The 20969-nt window shown below is 38.7% G+C and overlaps 1 protein-coding gene across 2 annotated transcripts in view; it reads left to right on the forward strand.

Annotated features, from left to right (window-relative positions):
• Positions 1-20463, forward strand: part of FAM91A1 (family with sequence similarity 91 member A1) — a 43809-nt gene extending 23346 nt beyond the window's left edge. For both annotated transcript variants that reach the window (XM_042923167.1, XM_042923169.1), the window contains 9 exons: positions 3490-3638; positions 4934-5068; positions 5228-5341; positions 9245-9317; positions 12030-12179; positions 14132-14236; positions 14745-14868; positions 16134-16203; positions 17527-20463. In XM_042923167.1, coding sequence (XP_042779101.1) covers positions 3490-3638; positions 4934-5068; positions 5228-5341; positions 9245-9317; positions 12030-12179; positions 14132-14236; positions 14745-14868; positions 16134-16203; positions 17527-17712 — 1106 coding nt within the window. In that variant the 3' untranslated portion in view covers positions 17713-20463. The remainder of the gene's footprint in view (positions 1-3489; positions 3639-4933; positions 5069-5227; positions 5342-9244; positions 9318-12029; positions 12180-14131; positions 14237-14744; positions 14869-16133; positions 16204-17526) is intronic.
• Positions 20464-20969: the final 506 nt, after the last annotated feature.

Consider the following 20969-nt stretch of genomic DNA (forward strand, 5'->3'; position numbering starts at 1 on the left):
TGGTTGAGCTGAGTGAGGCTGGACACGCTCAGTTTCCTGTGACTGGGCTCTGCAACCTTTGCGTGTCGGGTGCAGAGACAGACATGAGCAGAAAGAGGAATGGTCCCATGCTGGGGCTCTTTTTGAGATTGTTCGTAAATAGTTAAAACTGAGAATATTAAATCAAATGCCAAGAGACCAAAGCACTTACTCATAAGTGTTTGTTAATAGTAACCATTTTTTGGCTACCAAATGTTAGATCATGTGACCTAAGCGATGAGCAGCACAATCTTGAAGATGTCTTTGTACGTAAAAGTTACCGGGACTTTTTAGTGACTTACGGAAATAACAGGTTAGAGTATTTGAAATACTCTGCTATAACCATCTTAAAATAAATCATCCTTCCGTGCTCATGATAGAATGCAGGAATGTTGGTGCTAGTGGCCAGGCAAGTTTAACTCATTTTATAGATAAAGAAATTGAAGGTTGTCTCAGTCAGATTTCCTGCCCATATAATCATTATGGTCTGTATGATCAGTCAGTGGAAGAAATGGGACTTAAATCCATGTCTCTTGAATTTTTTTTTTTTTTTTTTTTTGGCTCTGTCCCTTTTATTAACTTCTCTTGAGCACCAGCCTTTTTTTTTTTTTTTAATTTTTTTAATGTTATTTATTTTTGAGAGAGAGTGAGAGAGAGAGACAGAGCATGAGTGGGGGGGAGGGGCAGAGAGAGAGGGAGAGATAGAATCCAAAGCAGGCTCCAGGCTCTGAGCTGTCAGCACAGAACTCAACACGGGGCTCAAACCCACAAACCACAAGATCGTGACCTGAGCTGAAATCGGATGCTCAACCAACTGAGCCACCCAGGTACCCCAGGCACTAAGCTTTTTATTGATTTATTCATAAACGACCTCTCACTTAGTAATCTGGACTAAACTTTTTCACCATTAATCATTTATGTACCAGAATGTATGTTAAAGGGAAAACCTAAACCTTATCTGTGTGAAAGTAGTTAAGTTTATTTTTCTAACCTCGGAGGTTGGCTTGATACTTGACGGGTTTTGGGTACCAGTTAAAGCTTTTGTTGTTTAGTCTCTCCTCTCTCAGATTTTTTTATCATTTTTTTCACTCGTGGCTGTGATTCCTCCATTTTATTAAATTTGCTCTTGAATTGTTGTACTTAATCAAACATAAGTTTCTCTACTCTTTATAGAACTTTTCCCCTTCTCTCCTTTTCCTAAGCCAACTGCTCACCTCTCATTGTACTTCAAAATGAACATCACATCTGGGTCCAGCCAGTCTTGTCTTATAGCTGCTTTCGGTTCTCTGTCTTTACTTTGTTTGCCAGAGGTGTGGACCCGATGTTCTTCCTGACATCTGTAGGACTCTCTCTCCTCCATTAACATTAAATCACAGACTCCCTGCGTTTTTTTTTTTTTTTTAAAACATCCTATTTGGAAATATTTTAAATTTACTAAAACAAATAAAAGTAGTATAATTACTTTGAGCCCAGAATTTGGGAGTAAGTGAAGTATCATGGTGTTAACTCCACTAAATTTTTCAGGGTATGTTTCTTTTCTATTTTTTTCAGTGTTTATTTTTGAGACAGACAGTGCAAGCGGGGGAGGGGCCGAGGGAAAGGGAGACAGAATCAGAAACAGGCTTCAGGCTGAGCTGTCAGCACAGAGCCTGTCGAGGGGCTCGAACTCACGAACCGTGAGATCGTGATCTGAGCCAAAGTCAGACACTTAACCGACTGAGCCACCCAGGCGCCTCCTCTCAGGGTATGTTTCCTAAGAATAGGGCTATGCCCTCACATCAACTTCAGAAAATGTAATGTTGATACGGTAATCTACCATTTGTATTCCAGTTTATCAGTTGACCTAATCATGTCCTTCATAGCATTTTCGCCCTTCAAGTGCAGGATCTGTTTTAAGATCAGATCTGCATGAAATTGTTATGTCTCCTCTATCTCCTTTATTCTGGAACAAATCTGTAACCTTTTTAGTCCATTAGAACATTCTTTTTTAAGAATATAGTCCCTTTTTGTTGGTTTTGCCAGAAAGGTTCTCACCTGGGGTGTAGATGATGTTTCATTGTGATTAGTAGATTCAGGTTGTGCGCTCAAGTCTAGAGTATCATGTAAGTAATGTCATGTCCTAAGGGTATGACATCTGGATGCATGTGATTTCCATCTGTCCCCCATTGTGATGGTAATTTTGATCACCCAGTTAATGTGTTTTCTGATATTTCCACTGTACAGTTAATTATTCTCCCCACCCTCAACTACTAAGTAATGTGTGGGCAAATACTTGAAGACCATGCACGTATCCTACTCCTCATCAGTATTTCCTCTCAGATTGAGCATCCAGTGATGGTCCTGTCTGAACCATTCTTTACTGTGATGGCTGCAGATTGATAACTTTTTTCCAATTCCAGCACTTCTTCCAGTAACAGCTGGGACTAGGCATTCTTTTATATTCTCAGTATGGATTGATGAATTCCTGTTTTTTTCAGTGGCTTATAATCAGTCATTGCTCTCTTAATTCGTATGCTGCAGTTGTCTCAGATTTTGCCAGTGGGTTCCCCTTCAAGCTGCCTCCTGTTTTCTTGTGCCATGCCTCCATCCTTTAATTTTTTTTTTTTTTTTTTTTTTTTTTTTTTTTACTTTTGTCGCAGTTGTTTTCTCTCTGGCAAAACAGTGTTATCTTCTCTTGTACTTCTGTCCCATTCCTGGAATCAGCCTTTTCTCTTAGGAGCCTGGTTTCTCATACTAGGGTATGATATTAAAGACCAAGGTCCTGGTGCTAGTTGTGCTCAGTACTTCTGTGCCCTTCCAGCAGGCCATGTGTTTTTTGATTCATTCTTGGCTTGAGTGAGAGATGGGCCAACTTGACCTTCCAAAGTTTCTTTCAGCCTTAAATATCTCTTTTTAGAGGGCAAACAGAATTGGTACTTTCCGAAAGGATTAAGAATGGGAACACTTAAAATCTGTTGCGTGCTGAGTGAGTTTATGCTTTACGGACCGGCAGTCTTGGGTACATATTGTTAGCTGAGGAACTCGTTCCTATGCCATACTCAGAACTTGGTCTTGAAGCTCTTTGTAGAAATCAGAAATTGGGGGAGGCAAGGTGACAGCTTTTTTTGTGGCGCTTAGGTCTTCATGATATGCCATTGCCCTGGCGTGGCTGGGGATGGAGAGGAGGCAACGTGGAGCAAGCACATACTTTTAAGGGAAGAGGTGGCCTCACAAAACACCAGTGGACCATTAATCTTTCTAGACCAGGGAATAAAGACCCTTAGTTTTAAGTCTTAAAGTGTCTTAGTGGTCTCCAAGGAAATTGGGCATTTTTAATAGAGATAACTCTGTGAAAACAATGTTTAAATATCAAGGCAATATTTTATTTTAGACATTTACAATATTTAAATATTTTACCAATATTTTGTCTTGGACATTTTTGCTTCACATTGTCAGTCTTTCACTCTATGTGTATGCTTGATCATAATTCAGGTTTTCCTCTGGATCTCTTACGCTGTGAAAGCCTTCTTGGTTTGGACCCTGCAACTTGTAGCAGAGTTCTGAACAAAAATTACACACTACTCGTCTCCATGGCTCCTCTCACCAACGAAATCCGGCCTGTGAGCAGCTGCACCCCTCAGGTAAAGAGCCACCTGGAGTGTCACTAGCCGTGGCATTTCAGACTTGCTCGTGGTGACTTGAAGAAGAGGCTTTCCGGTTTGATTGTGTTATCTCAATTTGCTGATACCAAATATGAAGATCAGGGATCAGGAAGCAGCTTTGTATTTTATGCTGTTGTAAGAAGTTCAGTTCGTTGGGTAGAGTTGGTGCATTTTATTCATGTATCATCTCGTGATTGGTGCCACATTGAAGTTTTCTTGATGAATGCAGTATTTTAAAGAGAATGTTTTGGATGCTCTAGGAAGGAAGCCTGGATCGCCTTGAGGGATCAAGTCAATTAGGAAAAATGAAATGTTTTAGAAGTAGGGCTATGATGGTAAATAAACGGGAAAGATTGCGCTTGAAAGCTAGAACTTTAGTTATCTCTGAAACTGACTTGTGAAAATTACTGCTGCTCTTTTACTTTTTCAGTGTAATCAGTTGTGTATCTGTGTACTTTGCAAGGATGCCATTTCAAAGAGGCGGGATCACATAGCTGTTCTTCAGTGCTGCATCCTGCCTGGTTTCCTAGATATGCAAGGTTAATGGTGTAGAAGAAAGGAAGGGATCCTTGTATAAGGTTGATTTCGTTGCTGTGCTGTTCTAGCTGCCCTCATGAGCACACCTCCCTCACCTCCAAATTCTTCCTCTGTTCGGTAGGAGTGGTTACAGATTTTACATTGACCAACTTTTTTTTTTTTTTTCATAATTCTTTGTGTGTCCCCCCAACCCTATCCCATATACACATTTCCTCCTGTTCTGTAACACGATTTCTAGGCACAGTAGGAATCCATGAACTGAAGGAATGGTAAGATGGATGGAAGGTTAGATAGTCCCTTTGTGAGGAATTGCATGTGACTAATGACAATAACTAACTTTGAAATAGAGCTTATTATTTGACAGGCACTGTTTTAAACCCTTTTGAGCAAGCGTACAATGTCTTTACAGGGTAGATATTTTGTCACCACATTACAGAAAAGCAAAGAAGTAACCTTCTTAAGGTGATACAGCCGAGGGGGGCGAGGCCAAGATTCAGACCTTGGTGTTTTCCTTCAGGGTCCATCTCCCAATTACGGTGATAAGACGTGCTTTCTCAATTCTGGAATAACATGGAAACCTCTTGGATGGAGTGTTTAAAATTTATTTTCATAAGAACAATAGCAGTGAACATTTATGTGAGGCATTAGCTGTTTGTAAGACCATCCTTGGTCCCTTGTGAAATTTGGCTGCTTTTGAGAAGTATTATAACTTTATCTTACTCGTTTTACGATTACAGCATATTGGACCAGCTATCCCAGAAGTCAGTTCTGTCTGGTTTAAACTATACATTTATTACATCACTGGGCAAGGACCACCATCTCTTTTACTGTCCAAAGGTACAAGACTTCGAAAACTGCCAGATATATTCCAGGTATGTTGTGTGAGGTTTGTTTCTCTGGTTGGTTTTGAGGAGGGTAGAGATTGGTAAGCAGCATTATAGCATTGTATATAAACTGAGATCTTCTTAGTTTTTGTTTGTTTTTTAAAATTTCTAAATGCCATTTTATCTTCATTCATTTCTTTTCCGTAGGGTTATGATCGATTACTAATAACATCTTGGGGTCATGACCCTGGGGTAGTCCCTACGTCCAACGTGCTCACGATGCTGAATGACGCTTTAACACATTCGGCAGTTTTGATTCAGGTACAGTTGCTTTGTTTGAAACAACCGGTTTTGGATTTTTATTTTTAAAGATTCTAATTTGTTAAGTCACAGTCAGATGTCGGTGATTTGAAATTTGTAAAGCTGAAACATAAGAGATGAGATACGGATTTTTGCCCTGGCCTTTGTCCGGCAGCGTGGGAATCCCAGAAACCACATGGATTTTGTAGTGAGACCCAGACTTGAATTCCAGCTTCACATTTGCTACCTGCGTGGCCGTAATTGTTTGATACATGTAATCGCTCTGTCGAGGTATAATTCACGTAGTGTACGGTTCACCAATTTAAATTGGTGAACAAAAACCACTTCAGTGTTTTTTAGTGTAGTTGCAGGTATCCACAGCCGTCATCAAGCTCGATTTTAGAACATTTTCATTACCTCAAAAAGAACTCCCGAACCTTTAGTTCTCAGTCCCCTAGTCCCCAGCCCCAAACAACACTAACCTACTCGCTCTTTCTCTAGAATGCTTCTTCTGGGCATTTCACACACACACAGTCACGTAATGTGTGGTCTTTTGTCACCGGTCTCTTTTACTTGGCAGAATGTTTTTGAGCTTCATCATGTTGTAGCGTGTTACCAGTCCATCATGAGTCATTACTGCGTTCCTTTTCATGGCCAAATAAGAAGTCCCTTGTACGAATATACCACGATCTGTTTCTCCCATTCATTGTTGACGGACACTTGGGTTGTTTCCACCTTTTGGCTATTAAGAATCATAGTAATCACTGTTACAACTGTTCATTTATAGGTTTTTGTGTGGCCGTATTGTCATTTCTCTTAGGTATGTGGTTAAGAGTGGAAATGCTGCATCATATGGCGATTCTGTGTGTAACTGTTTAAGGAACTTCCAGGCTGTTTTCCAGAGTTGCTGCACCACTTTCCATTCCCACCAGCACTTGGTATTATCTGACTTTTTAAGTTAGAACCCACCTGGTGGGTGTGAATGGTATCTCATAGTGGTTTTGATTTGTGTTTTCTTGATGCCTGGTGGTGGGGCCCTCTTTTCACATGCTAATGAGCTGTGTGACATTTTGAAGATACTTCTGTTAGTTTCCCACCCATGAAACGGAGATGGTGACATTTACTGTATAGCAACAAAAAATAATGTAGCAGCTAATGGCGAGATAAGCAATTTATAGTTCTAGGATTGTTGAGAGAATGAATTAAGAATGTGCTGAAGTGTGCGTCACACTTTCTGTTTCATAATAGGTTCTCGATAAAGATTTCAGTGGTTTATTCAACTATCAATCGTTATGTGCCATATTCTGTGCTAATTAACGTGGATACACAAATAAGTCACGGTCCCTGTGTTCAAGGGATTTAAGTCTGGTGGGAAAAGTTGCATAAGCAGCCAGTTTCCGTTTTTTGCTGAGTGCTGAATAGAATTATCTACGCTGCAAGCATTAGAGAGAAGTACCTAGTTCAGCCTTGAGGCAAGGAGAAAGGCTCAGAGAAAATGAGACTCAGGCTGCATACAGAAGGATGATACAGAAGAGAGCCAGGTCAGGCACAGGGGTTAGCATGAATAAACCTGTGGGCAGAGATGTTTTTCTTTTCCTCCACTGCTATTTCCCTAGTACCTACAACAGCACCTGGCTCAGAGTAGCTACTTGCGAGTGTTTTGATGTAGGCAGGCCCTGGAGAGTAGTGTGCCTTGACCCTTTTGCTGCCGAGCTTTGGCTGTACCCTATAGATTGATGAAAGAGAGCAAAGGGTGCTGAGCAGGGGATTTATGTGGTCAGTGTGTCTTGGGAAGATCGGCTTGGAGAGTATGCTGAGAAGGGTTGGGTAAGGTAAGATTCTTGAAGCAAGAGGACCAATTAGCATTTGGTGTAGGAGTCCCGATAAGAGGGGAAGTCAGCCTAGATTAGAAGAATAAGTACTGAAAGGAGGAACTGGGTTCAATAATTCTTACAAATTAAAATTAATAGAATTGATCAGATGTCTGAGAAGGCTATGAGAAGAGGAAGGGTAGGATTCCTGGGGGATTGGCTTGTGAAGGTGGAAGAATGGTGATATCCCTGCTTGAGCAAACAGAGGAGGAAGAGCCGGTTGATGGGGGTCAGATGATGTGTGTTGTGTTTGGGGCAGGCTGAGTCTAAGGTGCCTGTGGGACATTTGGGTGGTAGGGCTATCTAGTCGGTAATGGAAAACATTTTGAAATCCAGACGAGAGTTGAACAGGAAGCATTGACTTGAGTGTCCGCATCAGCACGTGGAGGTAGTTGAAAGCACGAAGAACAGGGTGCGTTCGCCAGCAGGGGGGACACCTAGCAGGGGTAGTGGTGGCAGATGACCTCATAGGATGGGTGAGACGTGGGCTCGAGTCAGTCTGCCTAAGTTAAAATCTTGATTCCACCATTTATTAGGAATCTTGGGCAAATTAAATAATCTTGAATTCCTTCACCTGCAAACTAAAGATAATGGTTCCTAAGGTCGTTGAAATGAATGACCGAATTGCACCATCTACATAAAATGCCTGTACCTGTGCCTAGCACACGGGACGGTCCCAGAAGGCGTTAGCCGTGTGGCGGTAGTGGTAGCAGATGTGGCCCAGTTTTAACGTGTTTATGAGGAGTTTTGTTTTTGCTAAAAAAGAATGCCTCTTTTATTTTAAGTTTTGTGGGAGAAATTCATCTTGCTGGAACTTAAAACACAATTTTGATTAAAACCACGCTTTCATTGTAACGGCCTTGATTGGGGTATAAATCATAATGGTACCGATGAGGTAAAAGTGGGCTGCCAGAAGAAATACATTCGGGTTGTTATACGCACCATTGAAATGAGTGCAGTTTTTCTCTGAAATAATTTTTTTCTTGTGTATCAGAGTACTTTGAATTTAAATAATGCAAAGGGTTTTTTCAATGGAAAAATGTATAGATCCCCAGTGTTAAATTTTCTCTTGTAGCGATACTAAATACACATAAACATAAAATTAAGTTCTTCATTCTTATTATTCTTAAACAGTTATAAAACCAAAATAAACCTGGGGATTTAAATTTAAAAAAAAAAAGAACCCTTTAAAACTAACAAAATTGAAATGAACATTAATTGAAAGTAATAGATAAAACTAAATTATTATTTGTAGCATGGGAGTGGGGTGGTTAGACTCAGATTTTTTTAATTCAGTTTTTGAGTTGATAGAACCTTCGCATGATTCAGAAATAAAACACTGTTAAAAGATGCATGGAGGAAAGTATCACTACCCTTCCAACACTATCTGCCCAGTTCTCCCCATTTCTTTTCCTAACCAGATACATTTTTAGTTTCTGCTGTACTCTTCTAGAATTTCTTTATGCAGATGCAAGCCAACACACAGTGCTATATCCCCATGCTTTTTTCACTTAGCAACTGGAGACCTTTCCATTTCCGTTCATAGGGAGCTTCCTTTTTTTTTTTTTTTTTTTTTGGTAGCTGCATTGAAAATACATACGTTGATTTGTTTAACCACAGTTGGGGGCATTCATAATCATATAATTTTGAATATGTCACTAAGTACAGGTGTTTGAGTTTTGCATTCCTAGTTCATGATATGCCAGGTGACTGATGATGGGATTCCTTCACCACTTTTCTTCTCTTGGACCTGCAGCTAACCCTTGTATGAGTGTGCCTGATTTCAGTCTTCAGTTGTCTCACACCTGATGTACCTGTTCAGTCGGCCTCTCTTTCTCGTTAGCCGTACGTTCATTTAGAGACACATTGTCCTATAAGTTAATACACACTTAAGGTCTTTGCTTGCTGAGAAAAATTAAAAATTGTTGAAAGATTTTTGATGGTATGTTAGTGTAGAATATGCCATCACATGGCACAGTCTTATTTATTGTTTGACTGTTACTGGAAATACAGATTTCTTGTATAACTTTCAACTGTGTTTCTTCATGTTTAGGGACATGGTTTGCATGGGATAGGAGAAACTGTCCACATACCTTTTCCATTTGATGAAACAGAACTACAAGGAGGTATCTTGCTTTTAAATTATATCCGAGTTCTTTATCATTAATCTTTGTCAACAGTTTGGTAGAAAACATAGCAGGAAGTGAATTCTTAAAACTTTGAGTTCAAGGGTCTTTAAAAAAATTTTTTTTTTAATGTTCATTAATTTTTGAGAGAGAGAGAGAGAAAGCTCAGGCCCATAAGTTGGGGAGGGGCAGAGAGAGAGGGAGACACAGAATTGAAAGGTCTCAGGCTCTGAGTTGTCAGCACAGAGCCTGACGGTGGGGCTCGAACCCATGAACCATGAGATCATGACCCGAACCGAAGTCAGACACTCAACTTACTGGGCCACCTAGACACCCTAGTTCTAGGGTCTTATCGTTGCCACTTTTAAAGAGTATTGGCAAAGGTAGTTTTCTTTCTTTCTTTCTTTTTAGTATAATTTATTGGCAAATTGGCTAACATACAATGTATAAAGTGTGCTCTTGGTTTTGGGGGTAGATTCCCGTGGTTCATCGCTTACATACAACACCCAGTGCTCATCCCAACAGCAAAGGTCGTTTTCTGTCATGTGCCTTTTCCCATAAAGAACTAGTAGAATAAGACTTATTTAGGACCTTTGAAGGAATACTAGTTTGCCTTGGAGATGAAGAGAATCAGTAGGTCTCTGTTTAGGTGAAAGACTAGATTTTCCTCTCTGTTTAGCCTTTTACTTTTCTTTTATTATTTATTTGGAGGCTGGGGGAGAAGAATTCATAGGGAATTTTTTTACCCTTAGAAAGCCAATTTTTTCTTTCCCAGTGTTACATACTATTTGCCTCCCTCTTCCAACCCAGGAGCTTTTTTAGGTGATTTAGAAATACATGCCATTGAATATGGGTATAATACTTTACGGTTTACAGAGTACCTGCACGTATTTCCTCTTTCAGCATTTGATTTTGTTGTTAAATGTTACTTTTTGCAATTAGGATTTGAGTGGATTATAGAGTTTGAACTAAATAAAGCTAGTTAGAATCAAGGGCAGGGGGAAAACCCGTTTAAAGTGTTCTCTTTCTAGAATTGGATGTGAACTAAGTACATTTGGTATAAGATGTTCAGAGAATATCTGTTAAAAGCAAATTTATTCTTCCTTTTGTTTAATATAGGAGATGACCCTTTCTCTGTCAAATATTAGGAAGGTATATATGTTCAAAAGAAAAATAATACGATTAAAACTTAACATATATCTATATAGCACTACTCCATGTAAAATTGCTGTTGTATAATCTTATTTTTCTGGTTCTTAGAGCCACCTTGCTTGAATTTTTAGAGAGCAGTGAATGGTTCAAGTAATCTAATTTTTGTTAGTTTATATAAGAACTTAATGTTCTCCCAAAATAATAGAGTGGGGGAAAGGAAGATTTTTAAAATATCTTTTTCCTTTTCACATAGCCAGACTGCGGAAGCCTCATGTTTGAAATTAAGTTCTCTCTCTTGCCTGTTGTGAATAAATGTGTACAAAGTTTAGAGAAGAGTTTTCTCTTCCAAAAAATAGCCCCTTTTCAATAAGTACTTCTCTGCAATTAAACTTTGCTATTTAATCCTCTGATACTTTATAAATTCTGTGGAGGGGCGCCTAGGTGGTTCAGTCGATTAAGCATCCGACCTAGGCTCAGGTCATGATCTCATGGTTCGTGAGTTCGAGCCCCACATCAGGCTGCACTGAGAGTGCAAAGCCTGCTTCCGACCCTCTGTCTCCCTCTCTCTCTCTGCTCCTCCCTTGTTTGCACACATTCCCTCTCTCTCTCTCTCTCTCTCTCTCTCTGTCTGTCTCTCTCAAAAATAAACATTTTACAAAAATAAATTCTGTGGAAAAGTATTAGTTCACCTGAAGATACAGGCTAGTGACAACAGGATCTTAAAATTTATACAAAATCTCAAAAACTGATTAATAGCTCTCTTGCCTTGAGAGATTGTGTCAATTATAAAAGAATCTTCATATCTGAGTATAGAGCATATTTCTGTTATAGAAGTTCATGTATTTATAAAACTTGCACTGGTATTTAAATAATTTATTAAGGATATAATTTCAAGTCCTTTTTGGCGTTAGTCTAAATAGGAATAATTTTACTTTAAAAAGGTTTTCAAAAATATAATGTGTATTTAATACATTTCAAAAATGTAATGTGTATGTAGTACATAGAAGCCCAACAAGGAAGCATTTGAGGCAGAATAGAACCACGAAGAGAAGTCTAGAGAATTTGCCACTGACCAGCCCAACTTTTTATTTTATTTTTTTATTAAAAAAATATATTTTTTTTAATGTTTATTTATTTTTGAGAGAGAGAGGCAGAGCATGAGTGGGAGGGAGACACAGAATCTGAAGCAGGCTCCAGGCTCTGTGCTATCAGCACAGAGCCCGATGTGAGACTTGAACCCACGAACTGTGAGATCATGACCTGAGCTGACGTTGGACACTCAACCAACTGAGCCACCCAGGTGCCCCTGACCGGGCCCTGTTTGCTTGCTTAGCACATAGTTTGTTCTGATACCGTAAATGCCTCCTGGAGGCTATAAATAAATCTGTGTATGCCAGCCTTTTCCATTCACAAGTAGGTTTTTGTTGGAATCAGTGTTGATAGATTCAAGTATAAAAGGAGTTCTGAGAATTGTTCAATAAAGGTATATTTACATTTTTGATGTTGTTTTATGTTACAAAACTATGTACTTACAGTGTAACGTCACCCCTTTGTTCTTAGAGTTCACTCGCGTCAACATGAGTGTTCACAAAGCCTTGCAGATATTAAGGAACAAAGTGGATCTGCAGCATTTTTGTGGCTATGTCACCGTGTTGAATGCTTCGAGCCGCCTTGCACACAGAAAACTCAGTGACGCTTCTGATGAGAGAGGTCAGCCAGTGGTTGGGTTCTCTGAATTAAGGTGGTTGTACTGAGTTTATTGTAATCTTAGTATTTTAAGAAGCAGGGACTCTTGTGGGGATGTCGAATTATGTAATACTTAGTGTTTTTTCACTAAGGTGAGAAAATATTCTGTGACATCATTTGGACTAATATCAGTTGTTCAGATGGAGAAAATACAGAAGTACTGACCTGGGGTTAGAGTACGGAGTGGTTTTTAGGTTTTAGCCCTTTCTTTACTGTTGGCTCTGTGGTAATAGGCTTTAAATTAAGTTCCTCTGTGACGTGATGGCTTCAGAACTTGAGTCTCTTTGTAAAGAGGTTTCCAAAGTAGAATTAACAGTTTTTTTTTTTTCCCCATTCAGCCTTTCTTTTTCTGTCAAAGGCACCACTGTCTCAATGACCCAGGCCTAAAATCTTGTCTTTGCCTCTTCCTTCTTTTTTCACGCTGTCCACTTTGTTTCCACGTTCTGGGGAATTAGTCTTTAGAAGTGTCTCTCATATCCTTTCTTCTCTTGTCATTTCTTTTGAAATTCTCTGTAACTGTCCTTCTAACCTGCGTCTCAATACTGTAATCCTGGATCACTGCAGCCATTTCCTGCCTAGCCTTCCTGGCCTCATTCTCCTCTGTCTCCAGCCCATCTTGCACATTGTCAACAGTTAGTGTTTTCCTTTACTTTTTTAATTAAAGAATTTATTTGCATGTCACCTTCTCATGCTCACTGATTGTTTCCACTCTGGCCTAGTTTTGGCTTGTATGTGGCTTTGGTGGCCATAGTGCCAGCTCTGGTCCATGACTCTAGAAAACATTTCAATTCAAACGTCTGTCATTGATTGACTGTATTCCCTGAGCCTTTTAGTGTGCCATCCTGAGTAGATATGATTGATGTGCTAGCCATCCAGTGGATCGGATTGGCTCCCTCTGAGTTAAATATCCACCGCAAATATCCTTTACGTTTGGCCAGAAGATGTGAGTAAATTTTAACAGTTGACTGCCACGTATCACAGGGGCATTTCCATGTTTTATTTTTTCATTCCACCAGCATTTATGGAGTACCTGCCGAGGTGCTAGAAAGATAGAAATTAGTAAGACCTAAGGAATGAAACCCTAGAAAGGGAGACAAGCAGGTGAGTCAGCCTGCCGCATAGTGTTAAAATCTGTGCCAAAGCTTGGCATCGGCTCCATGTGCTGACGTAGGGCCGAGAAGGCATATCTCAGGCCAACTGAGCTATCAGAAAAGGCCTCTTAGAGCAGGTAAAGCCTGAAGTAAGTCTTGAAAAGTGAGGATTTGGGTACGTAAAAGATGGTTGCTGTGTATTTGAAGGGTAGCAGCCTTTCAGGCAGAGGGAATCAAGCAGTAGAGTAAGCTCATCTTGGCAAAAAGAAAGAATTTGTTGAAAAGTAGTAGAAAATGAGAGTAAAGAAGTTGGTAAGATCAGGAGATCTTGGAGGATCTTCAGTGCTGGAAGATACGAAGAGTCAAAGAATTTTGAAGAGGAATAACATAATCAGATTGCGTATTTCCATGGGGGTAGAAGCGACTTTGGTAAAGATCTAAGTGAAAGTCTAATAAACTTATGTTCTGCCTTTTGAGTCCTTGTTTCCTTTGGCCAGGGTTTTACAACCTCAGCGCCATTTATATTTTGAGCAGGATAATTGTTTGTTTTGGAGGACTGTCCTGTGCATTGTAGGATGTTTAGCATCCCTAGATATCAGTAGCATCCCTGTCCCCATTCACGACAACCGCATAGGTCTCCAGACATCGTCAGAGGTCTCTTGGGGGACAAAATTGCCCCCTCCTTGGGAACTGCTTTAGGCTGAAGACTGTTCATTATCCTCCATTGTCATTCCTGTTCCTGGAGTCTTCTCTTCCGTTAGAACCGATTTACTGACTTGTGCCGACTACTAAACCCTAATATTGTGTGTGTCCTTTAATTACAAGGAGACCCTGATTTGGCTTCTGGCTCAGATGTAAATGGGAGCACAGAGTCATTTGAAATGGTCATTGAGGAAGCAACTCTAGACTCGGCAACAAAACACAACTCTGGTAAGGTTTTAAGAATTAATTTGTAGCTTTAGACTAGTTTCTGATGTTTAACTCTTCTGTTACATCATTTGGATGGCATTTGTCTACTCTGTTTATCCACAATGGGCCTTTTAGTAAGCATTTACCAGGAAACATTTTTTTATGTTTAGAATAACAATTAAAGTATTATAAAAACATGATCTGAGAATGACTTCAGTTGCGTTTTTCCTATGTTAAATTCTTTCATCCGTAGTTGTCTTACGATATCTTTTTTGGGGGGAAAAGACCATTTTGAACATCTGATGAAAGCTTTGTACCTTCTCCCCAGAAGCATGTACATACTCAAGAAAGATTCTTTCCTGTTTCAGAGATTCACTGACCTCTCTGAATCCTCTCCCCTGTTAAGCCCGTTGCTGGATACCGCAGGGGTGGGAGGAATCTGAAAATTTATGAGCCTCAGTTAAGAAACCCTGGTCAGTCATAATATATATGACTACCTATGTGACTAACAGCTGTGTGCCCTTTGTAGCTGCCACAACAGAAGCGGATTGGGTTCCTCTTGAGCTGTGCTTTGGAATTCCATTGTTTAGTTCTGAATTAAACCGGAAAGTTTGTAGAAAAATTGCGACACATGGCCTTTGCAGAAAAGAGAGGTGAGGGTTTATATTCATTGTCATCTTTTCATTTGTGAGACTTCTAGGCTCTCAGTTGCTACATCTTATTTTCTTTTATTTCACACATGAGCATGGTAATTGCCTTGAGTATATTTGTTGATTGAATAGAGATTGCTAATTAAGGATTTTGCTATATTTTTCAAAATTAAACTTCAGCACCTCAAAAATCTGACATATGCAAACATTTGGGACACATGTTTTGGTTAATTTTAGTTATGTTAACTGAATTACCAGGTCTGGCGAGGTATATGAGATGATAAACCTAGTGTTTGTAATATGTATGTGTCTAGAACATTTCCCTTGTGCACTTCTGTCACTCTTAGCAAACACACGTTCAAATTATGTCATGTAAATAGTGGTTATCTATTACGGTGGAATTATAGCTGAATTTCTAAATTTTGTTCAAATTTCCATGTTTTCTAAAATGAGCACGTATTACTTCTCAGAGATGGTCTGTAGGTTTTGTTTCCCATGCCTACTCTGATCTGTTGGGAGCAGTTGCTAAGAGGCAGTGTTGTGAAAGTTCTGCGACTTTGGAGCATATGGGAATATTCCTCAGTCTCATTGTCTTGGTAGGGTGGCTGAGAGAGCTGATGTCCACAGGTCTCCTTGACTTCTTTTAGAAAACAAAGTTGTAGAAGTAATTCATTTAATTGGCTTAATATAGTTTATCAGAAGATTAAAGGTGCTCAGTCAACAAATAATTTCAGCAATTCTCTGAAAGTAACATACATGAGTAAAAAGTAGAAACACTAATAACAGCTTTAAAGATGGCCACCATGATTGTTACCAGTTTGCATATTTGAAAAATATTTGATTTAGGTGGGTTGATGTGTATGAAATCTCTCAGGCTTTTTATCAGGATGTATTTTAAAATTACATTGGGTATTTGAAGTTTGTATCATAATTGTCATTCCTGCCTGAATTTTCGTTTTAAAAATTTTCTTTCATTTAACATTTATATTTGCTAATAGTTTAAACTCTTCCTGACAATAACTTCTCAGTTTTCGTTTTATACATGGTTTTTTATTTCAGAATGGTCTTTTTATGCACTGTTAAACTCCCTACTCTTAAAACTGGCAGAAATTTCACGGATGAGAACCACTGAAAAATGTTTTAATTTTTTATGTGATTAAGCAGAATGTATTTACACATATAAATGCATTTAAATTGCTGAAATTATTGTGAGATATTAGTTCTTGCCATTAAAATTATATTTGTCTTAAAATTTCCTTTTTTTTCAGCCTTCAGAACCTCTTACATTCCAGTAGAAAACTCTCTCTACAAGTCCTTAACTTTGTTCACTCATTCCAGGTAACAAAACCCAAAAAATCCAAATGGTATTTGCATAGAGCTTTATAGGATGCAGAGCAGTTCCATGTCATGCTCAAGTGCAAAGAGTGCAAAGAGATGTTATTTAAAGACTTTTAACTGATGGGGCTTGCGAGCGGGGGAGGGGCAGAAGGGGGGGCTGGACAGAGGATCCAAAGCAGGCTCTGTGCTGACAGCAGCCAGCTGGATGCGGGGCTTGAACTCATGAACTGTGAGATCATGACCTGAGCCGAAGTCAGATGCTCAACCAACTGGGCCACCCAGGCGCCCCAGTTGTTAAAGACTTTTAAATAGGAATGACATTATTTCTGATTGCCTGTTTTAAAAAATTAGTTACTGTTCAGAAAGCAGATGAAAAAGGGACAAGCATAAAAACAAGACTAGTTCAGAGAATGTTACAATAGCCCAGGTGAGAATTTTTGGTAGCTGAGCTCCCCTTTTCATTAAAAATAGCCCCAAAGTTTGCATGTGTCCATAATAAAGGTTGATTGCACATATATACTGTTATATCAACAAATGATATTATAAAACATACACAAAAATAGAAATTTTGTGAGGATGTAATAGTCGATAGAGCATTTGTAAGATTTTGACAGTCCCGTGCCCTGCTTTGGAGTGAGTACCCAACTTTGGAGACCACTGGCCCAGACTGGGTGGCGGGTTCTGGTGACTGTATCAAGCAGTTTGGGATACACGTTGGATGTAGACGGATTGACCTGATTAACTCAATGTGAGGAAAAGATTGAGGGTGTGGTGAGGAAGGGAAGACTCAAGAATGAGTCTCCTGTTTCTGGACTAGCTTCGTGTGTGGAGTAGGGAAGGCTGGTGAGGAATTGGAGAATTAAGGTCACGGACATGGTAAGTGTGGAACGTGTGGCGAAACACCCAGGAGCAGATGTCAGCTCGGTGCATGTTTGAGCCTGGAGTCCTGGGGAGAGGTCTGTGCTAGGTGACGGGAATCTGAGAGCCTTGGGAGCGCATGGAGTGTTCCGGGTGCTTAATGTTACGTGAGGGGTTTTTAGAGATTGCTTAAGAATTAACTTTTTTCTTGTCCTCTGGCCTCCTAGCCTATTTTTGTTTATTTCTAAGCGCTTATCGTGGTGTGACTTGTGTCAGTCATTACCGCATACAATAATTCCCCTGATTGATTATTGGGGATTATGACGTAGATCTTGGCATCTCCCACAGTGCTTTGCATCCCAGAAACATTTCTCGGGCAGTCAAAGCCTGTATTTGTAACTAGCTATGTTCCGTGGTTTGGTAAAGTGTCGAATATGGGATTTTTTCTCTTCCTTGGTCTTCTAGGAAGGTGCTTCCACACTGGATGTTCACACAGAGGCCAGCTTTTCCAGTGTGCCTTCACAGTCCTCCTGTGCCGACACGGGAGTTCCGCTTCCTGCAAAGAACTTAATATTTAAAGATGGTGTCTTATCAGAGTGGAGTGGACGGTCACCTTCCTCACTTCTTGTTGCTAATCTCCATTTGCAATAATTTCGTTCCACCATGCATTGCTCACACTTTCTGCCTTTTTTTCTTTCTTAACGTAGCTTTATAGTGCCCGCCACTAAGAAGCACCCTGCTGCTACAGTGCACTTCATGCTTAACTGATGTGAAGAGATTGGGGAACATGTTCATGTTTTCTAAAGTTTTCCTCATTATTGCACCTCCTAATGCAACAAAGAGCTTTTTAGCAGCCTGCACTGTATTTTTTACCTTGAGACAATCTGCATTTCTTTTATAAAACTGAGGATATACTTTATAGGCTTTATGATGACTGTTACGTTTATAAGCAGTCACTATGAATATTGCAGTGGTAATTTTATATGTTAGTTTATCAAACATAAATCTTGTTTAATTTTATATTTTGTTACCTACTCTTTAGGGGATCACAGGAAGAGGTGGAACTCTTCCTCTGAAAAGGCTTCTTGGTACTTAAAAGTAGCAAAACTATAAAACAATAAACATCCAGTTTTGAGAGATGATATGATGGGGCATTAAGAATTTCTGTGGATGTCTGTAAATTATGTATATGAGTTGAACATTGTTGAAGGTATGTAAATCAGCATAGTTATGTATAACCTAACCTTGATTTATAAGGTCTTAACTCAGACTCTGACTATACATTGACATCTCATGAGAAGCTTTGGAAAACATTCTATTTTTAAACAACATTTATATGTGGACTTCTGTCGTCACTCACTTTGGGCTTTATATTTTCATAGAGTCTTTATGGAAAAATAGAATTTGTTTTCCACTGTTGTAACTGTGGCTGCTGCACGTTTTTACCCTCATTTATTTTTTGTTTAGTAGCTTTACCAATGAATTGTTATGAAATCGAATTTGGTGTTTAAAAACCAAGGATTGTGATTTTAGGTTAGAATTACATATTTAGAGGCATTAAGGCTATATGTCTTCTGATCAAAACACTTGGGGATAAACCTACTTTGAAGACATTCTTAGGCAATCTGGACCTTAAATTTATGTGAATAGTTTTGGAGGGACTGATAAAGAAAAATTGAGCAATTTCAAAATGTTTCTCGAATCATTAATTCTTTTAGATCTCAAATGTTAATTAGAATAATTGGAATCACTTTCTAGATTTTTTAAGTTGCCTTCCTTGGGAAGTTTGTGCAGTGTTCTAGTTTAGTGTAGCTCTTCTCATAGGATAACGGTTTGCTTGTTTAAAACTGTAACCAAACTAACTGGTCAAACAACATATATCTAAAAACACTTAAAGCATTAGAAAATTTGGGAATGTTATAACCTAAACATTTTTGCTGATAATTTTTTGTCATTTATAGAACTGATATTTGTGTATTTAACATACTTCTGGAAATATATGCCTTTCTTAAAACTGTTAACATAACCATGCATTCAATACCATGGCCTACCTATAGAATCGAATATCTTGGAGCAGGTTACCTGTGGCACATGGTCAGTGCTGTGTTTGGGGTAAGTGCAGTAACGTTTAGTTTTCTACTTTGTCTTATATGAGGTAGAAATCAAGTGTATGTTATAAATGTTTGTCTATAAAAGGAAAAATACATACTAATATTAAAATAATTTCTTATGACTGTGAATCACTCATTTATTTTTCCAATAATTGATATTGTACATTCCTAGTGCTATTAGGTATGTATGTAACTTACAGTTTTTCAACTGAAAGTTGTAAGTGTTTCATTTGATCAGGGCTCTTTAATCTCATTTTCATTTGCTTTGTTTATATTAACTGTAGTTATTTTATTTATTCCTGTATTAACAATCTAAGCCTACTGTAATGACATGTACACTAATAAAGAATCGAATAATTTGTAGTTGTTGGCAGTGAACCCAGTCGGTGGTTAATTGAAAACTTAAAATATGGGAGTGATTTGCTGCTATATTACCTTTGAGAGATAATAGAGGAAGAAATAGAACCTAACAGTGATCATGAATTTTAAAATACTGGAAAACATGTGGACAACTCTGGTTTCTCCGGTGAATGGAGAAAGTTCTGATTCCCAGCTGGAAACCTCTCATATGTTTAAGGAGGGAGAATCTGCTTCGTAGAGCTGTTAGTAAAATGTGAAAGCTGCTTTTGTGCTTTGCTTTATGAACTTGGCTTTGTTTCATTCATATGTTAACTCATGTAAAGATGCATCTCCTAAATCTTACAAGTTTTGATCCAGTTCAGCAACATGTTAAATTTTAAATACAGACTTTATTATTTGCCAAAGAAGACTTATGAAAGAATTCTAAAGTAATTTCATTTGGCTTTGTGCTACCTCCCCATTCGATTCCCCCCTTAATGTAGCTTAAACCATGGGAAACGTTCTTTAGAAACCAAGAGAAAACGAAGTCACAGAGGACATAGAATTTAGCATGGTCCAGATTAACCTCTCAGGTGGGTCTAAAGAAATACAACTTTATGTCATTTACAAACATACCAGGTTTTCTTGATTCCTTTCTTTCTTTCATTTTAAGTATGTAATCAGATGATTTTGTATTTGTTTTCTGGGGGGGAGTATCACTTTTCTTTTACTTGATGTATTCAATATTCTCTGCCATTCATGTTTCTATTTTATGTTCAGTGTTTCAAATACAGTTTGTATTTAAAGATCTTAAAGTACCAAAACTGTAAGTGAGTACAGTGGACTGTTTTCTGGTATGATGTTAATATTATACAACAAAATGTATAAAGTGTTGTCAATTTGATTATTGACACCTTATAATATGTTTACAATAAACTGTGGTGTTGATCAACTTACTGTGGACATGTGTATATAATCTGTAAGTCCCTTTCTCAGTATTAAATACAGCACCTCAGTGCTAAGTGCTTTCAGTGCTGTGGCTTTCCTACATGTTTTTTTCATGACCTTTTTACTTCAGAATAATTTCAGATTTATAGGAAAGTTGCAGAGAGTCCAGAGATGTTTCTTCTACCCTTCCCCACGCTTCCCTTAAAGTTAACACCTTATGTAAACTGTGGCATTTATTTGTCAAAATTCAGAAATTAACCTTGGGACAGTTCTGTTAACTATGTCTACTACGGACTTTATTTGGTTTCTGTTTTCCACTACTGTCTTTCTGCTGTTCTAGGAGCAGTCCTGGACACCACACTGCATTCATTTATTTAGTCGTTAATGCCTCCTTTGTCTCTTCCAGTCTGTGACAGCTAGTCTTTCAAGACCTTGGCACTGTGAACAGTACTGATTGGTTATTTTGTACAATGATCCTTAATGTGGGTTTGCCGGACGTTTTCTTGTGAG

This window comes from Panthera leo, chromosome F2 (genome assembly GCF_018350215.1).
Source record: "Panthera leo isolate Ple1 chromosome F2, P.leo_Ple1_pat1.1, whole genome shotgun sequence".
NCBI lineage: Eukaryota > Metazoa > Chordata > Mammalia > Carnivora > Felidae > Panthera > Panthera leo.